The sequence below is a fragment of the Sturnira hondurensis genome, unplaced genomic scaffold (assembly GCF_014824575.4).
Source record: "Sturnira hondurensis isolate 20B ecotype Veracruz unplaced genomic scaffold, ASM1482457v3 Scaffold0007797, whole genome shotgun sequence".
NCBI lineage: Eukaryota > Metazoa > Chordata > Mammalia > Chiroptera > Phyllostomidae > Sturnira > Sturnira hondurensis.
The window spans coordinates 2,536,945-2,554,600 of record NW_028080428.1 but is presented as its reverse complement, the minus strand read 5'-3'; the positions used below and the strand labels follow the sequence as shown (position 1 = coordinate 2,554,600).

The following is a 17,656-nucleotide window of genomic DNA, read 5'->3' as shown; positions in this document are numbered from 1 at the left end:
AATTGCGGCATCAGAGCAGAGTATCTGGACTCCAGCTGCGAGGGATGGGACGAGAGCGATCCCCTCCCAGCTCATTAACAGCCCTTCCCGACCCCACCCCCAACCTAGAGACGCTGGGAACCCTCGGCCTCAGCCCGAAACAAGCCTGGCTCAGATTCAAACCATCTTTATTTCTACAGCAACATTTGAAAATAGAGAGCAACCGCCTCACCCCTCAACAGGGGCAGCCCCTCCGGCCACAGGGGGACATCACTGTCCCTCTAGAAGCTGCAGGGGTGGGAGAAGGCGTGGCTGGATGGCTCAACGGGCGGTGCCCCAGACGGGGTCAGGCCGTGCCTGGGCGGGGCCGGGCGGGAAGGGCAGTGCATAAGGCCGGGATGCGATGCGGGGCAGGGCCCGGCGGTGAAGGTCAGTGGAGGGCTCTCTGTCCTGGGGCACGGGACAATGACCGGGCAAGATGCACTCTCTGAGTCCGGGAGGAGTGCTACAAGTCCCAGGGAACCCTTTGAAGAGGCCCCCCAGATGTGTGTGGAGCCTGGGAGATACCACCGCGCGGAATGGGGGTGATTAAGGCCTAGGCGGTACCACTAGAGAAGGGCGGGTGAAGGGAGGCCCGAGCAGTACCTTGAACTGAGGGACAGGGCGCGGCCAATAACTTATTTCTCTATATACAGAAGCAACGGCCGGGGGGAGGACAGGGGTGTTGACGGGATGGCAGGTGCTTAGTGTTCTTGGCTCTGGGGTCAGGGGATGGTGGGCCACTGAATCTCCACCGGGAAGACCCCAGCCAGTCTCTCTCACTGGCCCTGAATCTGGATAGAGGGGGCCCTGATGAAAGGAATAAATAAGGGGTAGAGCTGCGGGGGTGCAGGCCCAGCCTCCAGGGCTCAGGCTGAGATGACAGAGGAGGAGGTTACCCTGAGATTAAACAGAAAAGACAAGGGTCCTGGGGAGAGACAGGTGGGGCAAGCAGCAGGCCCATGCGCAGGGCTGGGGGCGGGGGCAGTGCCGGGTGGAGGCTCTGGCAGCCCGCTGCCCCTTCAGTATTAGTCCACCAGGGAGCTTCGTCGGGACAGGTCCATGGAGCTGGAGCTGAGGGTGCGGCTGTCAGAGAGGCCTGTGCCTCCAGGCTGTGGGCAGAGGGGGCAGGAGGCTCAACCTCGTGGTGCTGCCAGTCTGTGCTTCCCTGGCCCGTAGGGGAAGGGGTCCAACCAGCCAGAGTCCCTGAGCCCCCTCCAGAGCCCCTACCACACCCCTCGCCCCTGCCCATCTCCACAGTGACTGTGTTGGTGCTGCCACTTGCATGTCTACCCAGGCAGAAGCTGAGTTTCCCTAATTTGTCTCCCCAATGTCCAGCCCAAAGTCGGCCTGGGACAGAGACAGGAAATGCTGCTGGAGGAGAGCCTCGGCAGGGATGCAGGACACGCAGGACACGCAAGCCTGTAGCCCTGGGGCCCGGGCGTCCACACACTCATACCTGGACTGGCTCTTCCACACTCTTATTGAGGAAGTTGAGAGAACTGGCCCGCTTCATCCTGAGGGGAAAGGAAGGCCCGTGTGTGCCCATGGTGGAACTGGGGAAGGAAGGGGAAGGGGTCAGGTAGGGTTTGGGGAGGGAGGCTGATGGGAGGGGAACAGTCTGGGTAGGTGGTGGAGCTCGTTGGCTCTGGAGCCCATTTGGGGTTGGGGATTTGTTGGGGGGTTCTTGAGGCTTGCCCTGAGTAGGGGGCTTACAGGGACAAAGGCTGACCTGGGGTTAGGGGGCTCCTGGGGGCCACCACCCTGCAGCTTCTTCACCAGCATCTCACTGCTGCGCCTCAGAGCATCTCGGAGCTTCCCAAAGGAGCCGCTGCGCCGCAAGGAGCCACTGCCATCCTGGGGCGGGGGATGGACAGGTTTGTCTCTGTGCCATGCTGGCTCCACAGCCTCCTGGCCTGCCCCAACCCCGACACTCACTCCGCTCCACTCGGCTGTGGGCCCTGCCTCCTCGAGGTCAGACTCGGACCGAGCCCCCGCACCCCTGGCCATATCTCGGCTGCCACGGCGGTCTCCCCGCCCACCACTGCCATCTTTCAGCAGTTCCACCACCTTGGTCTGGCTTGCAGGGTCCAGGCCCTGAGGAAGTAGAGGGCACATTAGGTGGAGTGACAGGTTGACTAAAAACACAGGGCCAAGCAGGTGTGTCACCCACCTGCTTGCGGCTGCGGCTGGCACAGTCCTCCAGTGTGTGTGCGGCTTCCAGCTTGCCCTGGCGCCGGTACAGGGCCCCCAAGCTGCGCAGGGTGGTATTGACAGTGGGACTGCGGACAGGACAGCAAGACTGTCTCAGACTCTATGTTCTCCAGGAACCGGGGCCTGTCCTGGCATCTACCCTGCACAAGGGACCATCTGCACTCTCCTGTCTCGGAATGCCCCAGGGCTGGGGGCCTGGCCCCAGGGCCCCAAGTGAGATATTGCCCCTGGGACTAAAATCTGGGAGACCCAAGGATGACACAATCAAGGTTTCTTAGTGCAGAAAGCCATTTGGGACAAGTGGCCTATGATCCAGGCCTTGAATCATAAGCTGATAGAGAGGAGGCGTGGTCCTGGGGGTGAACAATATGACTCTCGTGCAGCCCGGCCCCGACCCAGAACACTGGTTCCCGCTACCTGCTCTACCACCACCCCTGCACCACTGTCCTCACCTGTCTACTTTACAGGCCTTGTACCAGCTGCCATATTCCCCATAGGGGGTGCTATCCCGGCGCTTATCCTGGGGGAAAGAATGATCAGGGGAAGCAGGAAGAGAAGGGCCTTCCCTCTATGCATTCCCTCCTTCCCTGGACACCCACCCCAGCCCTGCCCCACAGAGCTACCTTGCTGTCCTCCCGCTCCTCTGCGTGCATCCAGATGGGCTTGTTGTCCCCTGGGGAGAGAAAGGAGGCTGTCACTAGCCTGCCCTATAGGCTTCTCCTGGTTGGCCTGAACATAAAACAGGCCTGGGGAAGGGGTCAGGAGTAGCCAGGAAGGACCAAGGTTGGGCTTTGTTGAATGACTGAATGGAAGTCAAATCTAAAACATTATTGGCCATCCTCCGAGCAGAGATGACTATGGCACAGGCTTGTGCTGGAGGGGTACGGGGGAGCATGCCCTTAGATATCTCGGGCCCACAGTCTAAGACATGCACTGAGCCTGGATGATGGGCCAGGCTGAAGGATCCCAGAGCAGGAAATGACTGAACATCAAGGGCCAGAAGGTAGTATCCCAGAGCAGGGGACGTCTGGGCTTGGCCTTCACAGTAGGCAGAGTTGCCCGCAGAGAAAGGGGAGACTGAGTGAAGGGCGTGCATAGCACAAGCAGGGCCCAGGAGGAGTGTGTACATGCTCACATGTGCACATGAGTGCCGGGACCAGGCAGACCCAGGTATGAGGGCCTGACTGCTTTGGAAGTTGCTGGCTGAGGGAGCCGGCACGGGGTGAGCTGGGGGCACAGGGCAGCTGTGGACTCACCGTTGACGGAGCCAAACTCCTTCTCGTGAGCACGGGTGAGGATCTCCTTGTACAGGACCTCTGCATCCTGATACTTGCCCTGCTTCAGGTAGCAGGAGGCCTGGAGGGGTAGGGGTCAGAGGATGAACGGGACGCAGGCCTTTTCCTTTTCTTCTCCCAACCTCTTGCCTCCCTCCCTCCTGCCAGCTCCTCCTGGCCCAGGGTACCAGGTTGTTCTTGGTCTTGGCTACATTGGGGTCATCAGGCCCAAGACGTGTGGCATAGATCTCCAGTGCCCGCCGGTAGTAGTATTCCACCTCCTCAGCTTTGCCCTGGTTCTGGCACAGCAATGCCAGGTTGCTCAGCTGCTTGGCCACATCTGGATGAAACTTGCCCAGGACCTGGGATGAGAGCAGGAGCCAGTGGCTGGGCTCAGAGCAGACCTAGGCCCCCTGCCTGCCCAGCCGCCTGGCCTGCCCAGCCCTGCCTGCTCGCACCTTCTCCCGGATCTCCAGCGCCCGCTTGCACAGAGGCTCAGCCTCCTTGTACTTGCCCCGCTTGCCATACAGAACTGCCAGGTTGTTTAATGTTGCAGCCACCTGTGGGGGGTGGGGGTAGGGTCAGAATGGAGGCTCTGGAACCTGGGAGCTGCAGAGAGCAGTGGCAGCCCCCACCTCCACCCACTCTCACTCACAGCTGGGTGGTCCTTGCCCAGTGTCTTCTCTCGAATGGCCAGGGCATCATTGAGCAGGTGAGCAGCCTCCTTGTACTTGTTCTGGTCCCTGGGGATAGGGAGAAGTATGGAGAGGGTTTCCTCTGGCCCAGGCCCTGCCAGTGGTGGTCTGCGATCCCTCGATCACTCCTCCTGTATGTACTGAGTGGGCATGATTACCACCCAGAGCATGGGGAGACCTAGTCAGCCTCTGCTCTCCAGGAGCTGGGGGCGGGGGCCTCTGGGTAATTCACTCACACCTCACCAGGACATACAGTGCTGAGGTAGGAGGCAGACTTCTCCAGAAACCACTGCCACCGCCTCATGTCCAACGCACCTCGTTCTGTACTCCCCAGGGCCTTTACTCATGCTGCTTTCTGCTAGGGAAACCTCTTCCAGTCCCTCGAGTTCCGGGCAGACTCATCTTTCACCCAAGACCCTACTCAAGCCATGGTGCCTAGAGAAGATGAGCCTATTCCCTGGTGCCCCGGGAGTCCTTGTGTGCTGCCCACTGCACCCCCACCCTGGTTATACCCGAGCTTTCACCTCCACTAGATCGAGACTTATTCTCACTGTTAGCCCAGACCCACAAAAGCCCAGGCACCCGGGGTTCAGCCCCTCTGCTGCCCGACTGCCTAGAGGAGCCCATGTTGTGGCCTCGGCAGGCACCCCAGGTTGGTGACCAAGGCCTGGAGCCCCTGGGAAGAGCGCAGGTGCTCCTGTGGATGCCTGCGGCCAGGGCGATCTCACCGGTAGACGAGCGCCAGGATGTTCAGCATGGTGGCCACGTCGGGGTGGTCATGACCTGACGTCTTCTCCAGGTCTTCAAGTGCCTGCTTGCAGAGTGGCACGGCCACCTCATAGCGGCCCTGGGAGGCGTACTGGATCACCAGGTTGTGCAGGGTGCGGAGCCGGGCAGGGATCTCGTAGCCCCCGTGCTGGGCAGCCACATCCCCTCCTCCAGGGCTGGGGGCTGCAAGGCCAAGGGCAAGAGCTCAGATTACCTAACTGTCCCCTAAGCTGGGCTGGCACATGCCAACCATGCCTTTAACTCACCTGACATGTGGCCCTGGGAAAGTTATGACTTTGCCTCGGTTTCTGCACATTTAGAGTAGATCTAGTTACCCCCCAGAAAGAGTTGGGGGTGTCCCGGTGCCAGTAATTCCAGCTCCGTTCCCAGTGCAAACCACCCGACCTCCAGTCCTCAGCCTCCGCGGCTGCAGAAGGGAGTCTCCAGCACACGCACGCGGCACTGTCAGCAAAGTGAGCACTGGCCCGGGCTCGGCACCGCACTCACACCCTCCTCTAACCTGCAGAGGCGGCTCAAGAGGAAACGAACTCTGCCAGTGGTCCCAGAGCGACCAAGTGGCACAGTGGGGCTTGAACCCAGGCTGGGCTGCTCCAAAGCTCTGAACCGTGAAGCTTGCTCCTTAAGGAGCTTGCGGGGAGGAGAGGAGCAAATGAACACCTGCCACTGAAGCTCTAACATGCTGGGATGTGATGACCAGGAATGAGGCAGGGAAGAATGTGGCAGACTCTTGGCCCATTTCTGGTGACCTCTGGGGCCCAAGGACCACCCCCACCCCCCCCAGATCCAGGTGCCCCTCCGCACCTGGGCTCTGCTCCTCCTCGTTTGGGAACAGATCATCCAGAGAGTCTTTGGGGACATCCCCCTTCTCCTCCTGGGCAGGAAGACAGGATGAGCATCAGGAAAGGAAGCGCCAGCTAGCCCAGGTGTCAGCAGCTGGGTCGGAGCTGAGTGTGCTTCAGGCTATCCCCTCCCTGCTCCCAGGTGCCGCTGTCTGGTGGCCTTGCAGTGGCTATGGTAAGACTCACATTGGGGGAGGTGTCCTCATCCAGCTTTCGGATCTGGCTCATGAACAGCAAGTGCTGCTTCTCCTCCTCGAGCTGGGCTACGGCCTGCTCGCTGCGCTGCAGCTTCTGCTGCGTCCCTGCCAGCTCCTCTCGAAGCCACTGGTTCTCCTGCACCAGGCGCCGCACCTGCGCTCGCAGCTTCTGCTTCTCCGACTCTACAGCCCCCAGGTGGCTCGAAAGCGCCAGGATCACCTGTGGCGGCCAGCCCGGATATAGGTCAGAGACCTGTCCACCCCGAGCCAGGGCCTCCTGGGGCACTGCAGCCCAGTGAAGGGCAAGGCCTGGCCCTGCCTGTGAGGGGCTACAGGGTTGAGGGACTTGACGTTCTCCTCTTATCAAAGGGATTTTCTCCCAAGGCCCCAAACAGACCATAGTACAAGACCTGAACCCAGGAGGCTTGGGGATCCCCAACTCTTTCCTTCTGGAGTCAAAAGCCCTAGGGTCCTCCGCCAGCTCTGCTGGACTCTAAGGAAGTCCATCCCTCTGCCTGGGCCTCTAGCTAGTTCTCTGTACTGATGGGCCAGCTCCCTCCTCACTGCATTGATTGTGAAGAAGGCTGGTTTGGGTGCTGTGCTTTCCCTGAGCTAGCCATTTTCTTCCTTTTCTTCCTAGCCAACCCCTTCCTTCTGGGGTTGTCCTCAAGCCCCTGCAGCCTCAGCCACTATAACATGTTCTCAGAGAACCCTGTTAGATGGCTGAAAGACCCCACCCTGACTTCTGCCAGGGATCCGGGCAAGCCCCTGCCCTTCTGCAGCTCCAAGGGAGGGAAGGGGTGCGTGTCCCAGCAGATGGTCTGGGGAACTACAGGGCAGGCAAGGAAATCCTGAGGCTTAACCCTCTCCCTGTCCCCAACCTCTGTGATGCCTCTCTTGAGCTCCCAGGCTCTTCCTGCCTTGGGGCCTTGCATGAGCTCTACTCCTTCTCCATCCTTCACATCCAGGGTCATTTCTGCAGTGAAATGCTTCTCTCTTATGCCTGCCGTCCCAGGAAAGCAGGGCACCTTCCACTCCTTCCATGCCATCCTGTTGCCCATCTGTGCCAGGGCCTGCACGCACTGGCGGGGGGGCCCTGTGTGTTCATCTCTGCACCTGGCAGCCAACAGGCCGAGGACTGAAGGACCCACACATCGCCCCCCAGAGGCTCAGGTGGTCTGGGACCTTGTGCTTTCTGGTTGACTAGCAAACACCTAAATGCCAAGTGTTTTTACAACCACTAGCTTTTAAAAAAAATATTCCCTAAACAACCTGGAAGTATATACAGCAGATGGCATAATCCCTATTTTAAAGACAAGGAAACAAAGATGATACCACCTGCTTGGGATTCAGAGCCAGCTGTGTCTCAGCCGAGATCTGAGGGGCCCAGACTCCTTCCCCTAGAGCCTAACTCCTGTACCTGTCTGTTGTTCTGGCAGCCCCGCCCTCTAGAAGGGCCAAACTAGAACTCCTAAGCATGCAGGCTCTCATCCTCTTAACTCGCTCCAGCCACAAACCTGGGAGTTACCCTGCCCTCCTCTCTCTCTCCCTCACACCATCCCCTGGTCCTCCTGGACCTACCTCCAGAACAGCTATAACTGGTCCCCTTCCGTCCACTCTCACGGCCACCCCTTTAGTCCAAGCCACCACTTCTCATGTGAATCCCAGCAGTGGCTTCCTAACTACCTCCCACCTGCCTGCATCCTTGACCCACTATAGTTCATTCTCCACATCTCAGCCTGAGGGAGCTTCTAAAATCTATTCATGCTGTGTGTCCCTTGGCTGCTTAAAGCCCTCCAAAGGCTTCCCCATTTCATTTCCTAAGAATGAAATCCATACTAGTGAAGCAGAGAATGATCTAGCACCTACCTGCCCCACAGGTCTCTTCTGTCCCTCTTTCCTTCCCCACGAAGCTCCAGTCACATAGATCTTGTCGTAATTGTTCCATTAGGACAAGATCTTTCCTATTTCAGGACGTTTGCACAAGCAACTCTCGCCCTCCTCCCTTTTCTGGAGGCTGGTCTTGGTTTAAATGCCATTCCCTCATAAATCTTGCTTGACCAATAGATAAGACTTCCCATTAAAAGCTACTACAAGACCTTGTTTTCTTTGGAGAACTTATCACAATGTGTAACAAAGGCAGGTGTATTTCTGCCTGTGCTTCTACTGGACTAGGGTAGGAACCTTGTCTGTCTTGTTGGAGTTGTATCCCTGGCACCCAACATATTACCTTGCACATAGTAGGCATTTGATAACTCACCTGTTCATGAATAAGTAAAAGAATGAATGGGGGGTACTTCTCAAGGGTTTCCTTTTTGTTCTCCTGTGCAACTCAGCCTTTGTTACCAGCTGAGAAGCTAGGAGGAGGGTTCTATGTGGGGGCCAAAGGATGATCAGGGTTTTCCTGGGGCAAGGCCCCACAGCCATCTCCGAAGCCCATTCATTTTCCCCACATTTACTGGGGTCCTACCATAGGGCTCCAGGGGACAGATGGTTCCCTGCTCAGATTCTGTTTCTACATTGCCAGAATTCCTCTGGAAGGCTCCAGCCCCCCCTCCTGTGACCTCTCATCTCAGCACCACCTACCTGGGCTTCCCCCAGCCCCAGCTCGATGGCCTCCAGGGAGCGGCGCAGGAGGACACAGCGCTCCTGTGAGCCGGGCTCAGCCTCGCTGGCTTCAGGAGCCACCAAGGGAGCGAGAAGGGCACGATGCTCCCCGCGCAGGGTCTCCAGCCCCTGGATGACGGCCTTGGTGCCCAGCACGATCTCATCCTGGCTCAGCTTCTCCTCTCGCGGAAGCACCATCGTGGCCATGGCCTTGATCCTGTGAAGGCGAGAGGGCGGATGCTGGGCCTGGGGCCACAGCACCGTCCGCCCAGAATTAGGTAAACACCTCCGGTCCCCGGACGCCTGGGTCCCCGGGGTGCCCCGTCCCCTAATCAGCAGCTTGCAACGCGCCTGCTCTCGGCCTACAGGGGGCGCGCCTAGCTCGTCTTGGCCCAGGAGACGCAATGCGGTGAGGCCAAGTGAAGCTGGACCCGGATTCGGCCCAGACCAACGGCTCGGGCCGGCTTAGGCGGCCCAGCCTCCCGGCTTCCCCGGAGGACTCTCTTAGCCAGAGCAGGGCGCGTCGGGGGACAGACCTGCGAGGATCGTAGGGCCTCATTCCCATGCGGGGGACCCCGGCCCCTCAGGGAGGTATAGCCCCAGTCCCTCCGACAGCCCCCTCCCTAACAGGCAGTCGGGGCCCCATAGCCCCTCCTCTTGGGTAGGCCGACCCTGGGAGACCCTTCCCGCGGGGGAGCAGAGATCTCGGGTCCTCAGTCACCCCAGACCCCGCCCACGACGACCCTCCCCATAGGCCGGCGCGACGCCCAGAGGACACTTCCCCCGAAAAGGCCGAGCTCCGGCTCCTGGCCACCCAGGACCGCGCCCCCTCCGCGCGGGTGGGCTCGGGCTTCGCACAGGCCGCGCCCGCGACGACCCCTCCCCTAGGCCTACCCAGAGCCCTGTCTATCGGCCCAGTCGGCCCGCACCGACCTGCGCCTCCCGCTCCGGCCCGCCTCCCGCTTGGGTCCGGCTCCCGCTCCGACTCTGGCTCACTCCCTCCCCGATTTACTCGGATCGGCTGCCTTGAGCAGGTCCCACCGCCTCCATCCCGCCACCCTTCCCAACAGTCCCTGCGCTGCCTTAAAGGTGAAGCCGCTACCTCAGCGACGTCGGAGGGGGGGAAAGGCTCTTCGCCCGCAGGGTGCCTTAAAGGAGCGCGCCGGCCTGGCCTGCTCCAGGCAAGGGGTGGGAGGAATGGGGCGTGGCCACCAGGGGCGGGGCGGGGGCTAGCCCTGGGCTCGGGTTCCCAGCAGCCGCCTGCCCGCACCTGCGGCCTCGGAGTTCTCAACCGTAAACCTTCCTGGAGCGTGGACAGGCTCGGGAAACCGTGAACCCGAACGCACGCAGTACCGCGGCCAGAAAGGACAGTGAGAGAAACTGAGGCACAGGGAGCCGGCCCGGAGTCCATAGAGAGACACTGGACATTAAATAACGTTTACTGAGGGAGTTGCCACTTTCTGAGCGTTGTGCGTCAGGTGCTTTGGTGCCGTCAGGTGGGTTAAAGCAAATGGAGTCCCAAAGACTCCATGAGCTGGGCACTGCTGTAACCCCCATCTCAGATCGGACCGACTCCAAGCTCATTCGTCTCTAACTAGAGACTGGTTGTGCCCCCTACCCCCTCCTTCGGAGTTGTTCATTTTTCCTTGTGGGATTCACGACAACGTAGGACTGCTTTTCGGGGGAGGAAGGGACAGAGATTTCTGGCTGTAAGGGAGAACAGGGTGGCAAAGGGCAGCCCGGCATCTGCCAAAATGAAGACTCCTGCGTCTGTGGGTGGACTCCAGAGCAAATGCTGCTGACCAGAGATGATCAAGATAAGGTGATGATGTCATTCGGGGCTCAGATGAAATGTCACCTCTTCAGAGAGCCCTTCCCTGATTTCCGACGCCCCATGTAGAGCAGCCAGCCAGCCCATCTCATGAACCTATTTAATTCTCTCTTTAGCGTGCATCCCTCCTAACACTTTTCTTGTCAGTTTCCTGTCTCCTCCCTAGATGTAGACCAAGGCCCGCCCCTGGCCAACACTCAAAGGAAAGAAGGGTGGTCCCTTCCAGGCCCTAAGTTTGGTCTGATGCTCTGCTCCCCTAGATTGGTGGCTTCCCTGGCACTTCCCCCAGTGCTTTAGGTTGATGTCTTTAGTGGGTGACAGCAGGATAACCACCCTGAAGGACAAAACCTGCAAAGCAAGGCCTGATTCTAGTACCTGGGGATCTGGGATGTGTCAGAGTGGGCTCAGATTCTGGTTCCACCAGCTTCAGCATCAGAGTGGATGCAAGAATCTCATTGGCCTCACCTCTGACAGAAAGATGGCCCGGGGCCCCCAGCTCAAGTTCGTCCTGTGACAGGGAGCTCACTGACTTCCGCCAAGACGAAGGTTAGGAAGCGTTTCTCAGCCCCAGCAGCACCTTTCCGCAGTGCCCCCCACAGCGCACCGAAGCTCTGCCTCCAGGAGGAGCAGTCCTCTCCCTTTCGCCAATGAAGATGCGAGGAGACTGCGATGTCCTCCTGCCGGGCTGGCAGTCCCTGTCCCTTCACCCACCCCTGCCCCAGTCTCCTGAGCCTTCTCCATCCCAAATTCTCTTTTCCGAGTGTAGTTTGGCACCTCTGCCCAGACACTGCTTAGAATGGAGTGCTCGGGCCAGGACCCGGGGCCCAGCAGGAAGTGAGCTGCATAGACCCTGTAGGGGTGGCCTGCCCTTCACAAATGTGCCACCTGTCTCCTTCAAACGTGCAAGTCAGGCTGACTGTGACAGCCACCACGCCGTGTCTGCTGAGGGCTGGCTTGTCAGCTAAACCCCTAGACTGCCTGCGTCCCAGTCATATCCAGACAGGTTCTTCTCCCCAGTCCTGTGCTTCTGCCAATTATTTTTTTGCACGGTGGCTTTTTTTTTTTCAGAGAGGGGAAGAGGGGGAGAGAGAGAGATTGATTTGTTGCTCCACACATTCATGTAGTCATTGGTTGATTCAGTCAGGGATCCAACCCTTGGCGTAACTAGACAACACTCCAACCAACCAAGCTACCCAGCCAGGGCACCCAGTGACTTTGGAAGGGAGCCAGTAGAGCCATATGATGCAAAACTCAAAAGGCAGAAGCAGGTTACAATGAAATGTAGTTCTTTCTCTCTGACCACTGTCCTCAGCCATGCGGCTCCCCTGCCCAGAAGCACCTGCTGTTTCCAGCTGCTGTGTCCATCAGTTATGTTGTTGGCATCAGCGTGGGGCTTGTTTATCCTTGTCAGTTTCATCTGGCCAGTTTTCCTCCAGGACCCTGAAGACCAGAGTCTTTTGCATTTGGGGTCTGTCGTCCTTTCTTCATTAAAGCCCTCACGTGGGCCTTATCTCCCAGGGGGCTCTGACTGGGGTGTGATTAGGCGGACTCTGGGAGTGGAGTCTCCATCAACCTGTGACTGCACTCCCAACCAGCCTGTGAGTGTACGGGGAGGAAACAGAATCTGGAGCCCGGGACACCTTTGCAGTTCTCGGTGAGGCTGGGTTTCAGAATCTCCAGTGAAGAAACTGTTAGAAGGCTCTCCTTCTAGAGACTGGGATTTGGTGGTGCCAGGCCCTGGCCATCGACTCTTTTAAAACTGCAGTGGTGCCCATGATGTGCCCTCTAGGTTGAAAGCTTTATTCTACAAGTAAGGAACCTGAGACCCAGAGAGAGGAAGGAGGCCGCAGGAGATGAGACCGCCTGCTGTTCTGGGGGAGCTCAGCCTCCCGGTCACCACTGTGTCCTTCCCTAATCCAGAGTCCAGGCTGTTTTGTCCCAATGTGTCAGGGACAACACTGACCACGTGGAGTAGAGGTCAAGATAATCTGATGGGGGAACTCAAGACTTGGAAAATTTTAGTTTTGAGTTATAGTTAATAAGCTTAGTAGTTACTGCGTGAAAAAAAGCTACTGTTTCAGGAACCAAAGGTGGGACCCACCCCGACTCCAGGAGACCACAAGCGGTTCCACCTTTGTGCCCCAAGAGGACTGCAAGCCATAAGATGGTATCTAAGCCATTGTACTGCAGGGAGAGATGTCCTGCCACCTAGGACACAGGACACAGGTAAAGAATTGCCAGTCAACTGATGAAAGGATGCTAGGGAAATTGCCAGACTTCGGCTTTTATCTGATGAGCCTCTTTCCTGAATTCCAAATCCCTTACCTATACTTTTTCCCTCCTTATAAAAAGGCTGGCATGAAAGGAGACGCAGGATGGTCTGTTAGGGTGCATAACCCGCCGTCTTCTCGGATCTCCAGCCACCTGAATAAAGTGCCCATAAAGATTCAATCCCTGTCTCCGCTTCTTGGGTCTGGTGGGGCAACAGGCAGCACGGACACTGAGTTTTCCCGTTTCAAACCAAGGTCAAGGTGCTTGTTCACACCTGCACAAAAGTACCGTTGCACACAGCCTCAGGCAGCTTCACCCAGAGGCATGGAAAACTGGAACGCCTCCTTGTGCAGGAATTTGTAGGCACTCACAGGTGCAGACCACACGTGGCCAAGCCCAAACCTGTATCCGCAGCCCCTGCTTTCTTTCCTTGTGCGTTATCCCCATCCGATAAGGGGGCACATCTTAAAAATCATCTTTTCCCAGGTGAATGATGGAAAGACAATTTTCCCATCTCCCTTTGTGACTTCTGCTGCGTCCTTGTTACGGCGTTTCTGCCAACTCCCTGCCGTCTTGGCGGTTTCTCTGAGGCGCTCTTTGGCCGGCTGGCCCCACTCCTCCCCACCTGCCCAGCGGAGGCAAGGCCAGGCCTGCCCTGCGGGTTCTCAGGCTCTTATCTTGCGCTCAGTGCTTGACCTTGCTGTGTTCAAACCTTTTCAGCCACTCGGCTTTTTATCTCGCCTCTGAGGATGACACTGTGTGTCTCCCACAGGAAGGGATTGTTACTTCGCCACTCCATTCTGCACCCCCACTCCGAGCTCTTAGTCTCATGCCAGGCTGCTGACAGGCGCTCAGCTAAGGGAGAGGAGAGGAAGGAGCCCGGCTCGTGGTGATTCAGCTCCTTATGCCACTTTGCGCAGAGCTCATTGGCTCACCTCTGCCGCGGGTCCCAGGCCTGGGGAAGTTGCTCTTGCTACTTTTAACATTGCTTTCTCCCTGAAAATCCCTCCCTCTGTGCCCACCCTTCCCCTGGGGTCCTCAGAAGCACTTGCCCCACTGACGTCGGCTTTGAAGTGGCCTGGGGGGCATTTTACCAAGCACATCATCCCCCCTGACGTGTCCACGAGGGCACCCATAAATGCTCAAGACTGGAGGCTCCTCGGAGGTCATGGCTCCCCACGCAATGCACGTCTCTCACTCCCTGAGAGACGGGGCCTGTGACATTGTGAGCACCTCCGGGTGTCCGTTTTTTCTGCCAACAAACCAAGAACTGAGTCTGCTCAGAACTCCCCCAAGAGGCTCCTGTCCTGGCAGCCACGTGGCAAATCTGCACCGCCTCCTCCCGTGGCCTCCCAGCCAGACAAGGAGGGCACCCGCCCTGCTCAAAGAGAAGGCTCACAGGCTGTGGGGGCAGACGGAGCTCAGTTCGAAGCCATGTTTTCCACCTGACAGCTGTGCAGATTTAGGCTTGCTATTGACTTTCTCTGCTTCCTCCTCTGCAGAATGAGGCTCCTGAGACCTACCTTGCTGGGTCCTCAAGAGAGTGAAATAAGTAGCAGAGTTCAGGTGTTAACATTATGTCTTGCACATAGAGACACTGTTTCCAGTGGTTACTTATTGTCACCATCAGGCTCAGTCTTGAACAGGTCCCGCGCTAGTTAACGGAGAGTGGGGAGGAGAAAACACAGAACAGGTTCTGTGTTTCCCAGGTTTTCTCCTGTTCTGTGGTCCAACAAGACCACAGAACTTGGTCTTGTTGGAGAGAAAACACCTTCAGGATGAAAGCGAGCGACACACGGGGCCGAGAAGAAAGAGGTAAGTCTGAGTACAGCGTGGCTGAGATGTTCGGTGCTGGACATGGGAGCTCACCTGGCAGGGCGGCCTCTCCGTCTGCCCAAGGCCCGCTCCCCCTCACGCTGAGGAACCCCGCCTCTCCCTCCAGTCCGCGCAATGCCAGCTGGATGCCCACTGTGGTCAGTGCACCCTCCTGGCCCAAACCCACCACCTCCCACCAGGATCCCCTCCAGGGAAATTCCGCCGCCTGCCCATTCACCCTTGGCAGGTAGCCAGTCCCGACCCTTGACTCTCTCCTTCCTTTGACCCTGTTTCCTAACCGACCTGTTGATCCCTCCCCTTAAATAAGGCCCCAGCCTCCATTTCCCCCACCTCTCCTACCCTCATCTTGGTCTGTGTCTTGGCCACATCTTCTCTGAACTGCTGTGGAACCTTCCAACTCTCCTGGTCTCCAGTCTCGTTTCCCCCCGCATGAGGCAGCAAGGTGGTCTTCTAAAGTCTCCCCCCTAGCCTTTCTGCCTGACGCCCTTTCTCGGCTCCCTGCAGGCCTTACGATGAAGTGCACGGCCCACGCTCCGCCCACGGAGCTGGCAGGCTCCTCAGTGTCCTGGCACCTTCCTTCTTCTGCCCGGTCCCTAGCCGTCCCCATTGCTTTCCAGCCACATGGACCCCCGTGGCTCTCAGAATGGGCTAGACTCTCTCGCGTCTCTGGTTGTTGCTGTTCCTGTACCCAGAACATCCATGGAGTTAGGCATCTTTGGCTCAGGTGGCCTTGCTCTGAGACGTCTTCTCGGACACCCCCACCCCGAGCTGGGCTAGATGCTCCTCCTGCCATGCAATCTGTCGTGCTGTGTGGCAACTGTCCATTTGTCTGCCTCCCCTGTGTGTCTCGGAGTTCTCATACAGGTTAGGGACCCACCCTGTGCTCAGCCTGGTGCCATCGTGCCCAGGACAGGGGCTGGCCCACAGCAGGAACTTAGCACGTGCAGGACCCACAGACGATTGGGGAGTTGGCATCTGGGCAGGCCCTTGAGAGGTGGCCTGGAGTCTGATGACCTGGGTGAGTCACCTGGCTCCTTCACCGAGGCCTGGGTGCCTCGGACGGGCGACTGAGCCCGGACTCATTCCCTCAGCTAACCGCGTGTTTTCCAGGCACCTGCCTGGTGGGGGCGGGAGCTGTGACACAGAGTACATCAGCCCCAGCCCTCCTGGGACTCATGATGTGTCCCTCCTGATGTGGGACACAGATGTTTATGGCCGGTGACAGGCTCTGAGCCGCGTGGTTGAGAAAGCCTTTCTGAAGAAGTGACGAGTAGGCAAAGGGGTCAAGTGTGGGGCAGTGAGAACATTTCGGAGGGACCAAAGAGCATGGGAAGGCCCGCGTGCAGGGAGGAGGGCTCTGATTACTGAAAGGTCAGCTGAGGCAGGGGCAGGAAGCAGCTGGAAGAGAAGTTACTGGCAGGCCCGAGGGAGCACGGATTGGCGGCTGTGTTCAAAGGGCACCAGGAAGCCCCTGCAGGGCTCCAACAAGGGAGGCCGGTGGGCGCTCCGCTCACGTTCGAAAACAGTGTCTTGGAGGCAGAGTGGACAGGAGGCCCTGTCGTGACAGGGGATGACTCACTGGTTTCTGGCTTGAGTGATGGTAGGGATGTGGGGGCCACTTATCAGACCTGGGAAGATGGAAGGACATCTCCCGGCCACATGAGGTTCGAGTTGTCTGAGGTCTGAGTCTTCAGGGCAAGTACACAGTTAGAAAGGACAGCCTGGAGTTGGGAGGGGCGCGCTGACCTTCGATGTCCTCCTCAGTGAAAAGGAAGCCGCAGCCAAATCGATTTCCTAGGGCCGCACTGAGGACTCCGTGACACTGGGTGGGGCGGGGGAAATGGTGGCGGGGACATGGAGATGACGAGGCTCGAGCAACAGTGAACAAAACAAGTAAATAAACCACAGGAAGCACTCGGCAACAGTCTGGCCATTGGCGACAGTGGGAGGGCTGGTCGCGCTGCTGGTCCCTGTACAGGGCAGTGGGCGGTAAAGGGACTCCAAACGGTGGACACAGAGGGCAGCTGCTCTCTCCTGGGCGTGGCCATGCTCGGTGCCTGCTGTCCCCAGAGCGGGCTGGACAGGGCTGCACTTGGTCTGGTCCGCACTTCCTCAACCTGGTGGGCCAGGTGCATGACCTTGACAGGATGCACCAGCAGACCCTGATGGAAGGGCACTCTACAAAAAACCCGACCAGGGCTCCTCAAAACTGCCACGGTCATCAAAGATGGGGAAAGTCTGAGGAACCATGAGAGCCCGGAGGACTCGGCATAGTGTGCGCCCCGGATGGGATTCTGGAATGCAGGAGAGGCGTTCGGGGAGGACTGCGGAATCAGAGTGAAATGCGGTAGACAGTAAACGTCACACTAATCTAACACGGGGCAGATGGGCAAGGTGTAGACAGCAACTTTGTCCTGTCTTTGCAACTTTAAAATAAAAGTTCATTTAAATTAAAAATGAGTCTGGAGTCAGTGTGCAGGTAACACACGAGCTCTTCCACACTCTGTGCCAAGACGCCACCTCTTTGCCTTCAGAGAACGTTGCTGGTGGCCTCGTGGACGGCTCTGTGCTAGTCGGGCCCTCACCCCTCAGCAGCTGGTGGGCAAGCTGCCTCTGTGTAAACCTCCCCTCTGCATTGCTCACTTCTGTGGGCCTGGAAACCATTCCATACAACCCTCTTTCACCTCTTTGCTCAGAGCGGAAGTCTGTCTTCTTCCTCCAGGGTCTCCGAGAAAACTTCGGTGTCCTTGGGCTGAGTCCTCAGAGGGTCAGCAAGTGTGGATGAGGGACCCTGTTGCAACAGGACGAGGGCCCTTCATTCTCTGTCACCAACAGGCATTGTGTGCCTGTAATGAGCCAGAGGGCATCCTGGGGACCAATGATATAGCAGGGGGAAATGATCCTGCTGTCTTGGAGTTTACATCTCGTGGGGAGAGACAAAGAAAGAACAATTAATGCCAAGGAGTGAGAAGTTCTAACAAAAACAGAGAAGGGTGAGAGAAAATGAAGGTGCTGGCAGAATGACAGGGTGAACAGGGAAGGTCTTTCTGAGATGAGCTTTCAGCCAAGACTTGAATGAAGGAGC

The 17,656-nt window shown here is 58.0% G+C and overlaps 1 protein-coding gene across 5 annotated transcripts; it reads right to left on the bottom strand.

Moving 5' to 3' along the window:
- Window positions 1-150: 150 nt before the first annotated feature.
- Window positions 151-9,820, bottom strand: KLC2 (kinesin light chain 2). Of its 5 annotated transcripts, none has more exons than XM_037053272.1 (16): window positions 9,736-9,820; window positions 8,613-8,850; window positions 6,016-6,246; window positions 5,792-5,861; window positions 4,930-5,152; window positions 4,162-4,249; window positions 3,965-4,066; window positions 3,695-3,868; window positions 3,489-3,588; window positions 2,856-2,905; window positions 2,685-2,752; window positions 2,192-2,300; window positions 1,957-2,115; window positions 1,751-1,875; window positions 1,478-1,574; window positions 151-1,130 (listed from the first exon to the last, which is right to left on the bottom strand). In XM_037053272.1, the coding sequence occupies exons 2-16, from the start codon at window positions 8,838-8,840 to the stop codon at window positions 1,047-1,049; spliced, it is 1,908 nt and encodes a 635-aa protein (XP_036909167.1). In that variant the 5' UTR covers window positions 8,841-8,850; window positions 9,736-9,820; the 3' UTR covers window positions 151-1,046. The 5 variants fall into 5 exon arrangements, with proteins under 5 accessions (XP_036909167.1, XP_036909166.1, XP_036909163.1 ...); XM_037053271.1 differs by having other exon boundaries at window positions 8,613-8,879; window positions 9,736-9,816; XM_037053268.1 differs by lacking the exon at window positions 9,736-9,820 and adding an exon at window positions 9,567-9,720 and having other exon boundaries at window positions 8,613-8,879.
- Window positions 9,821-17,656: the final 7,836 nt, after the last annotated feature.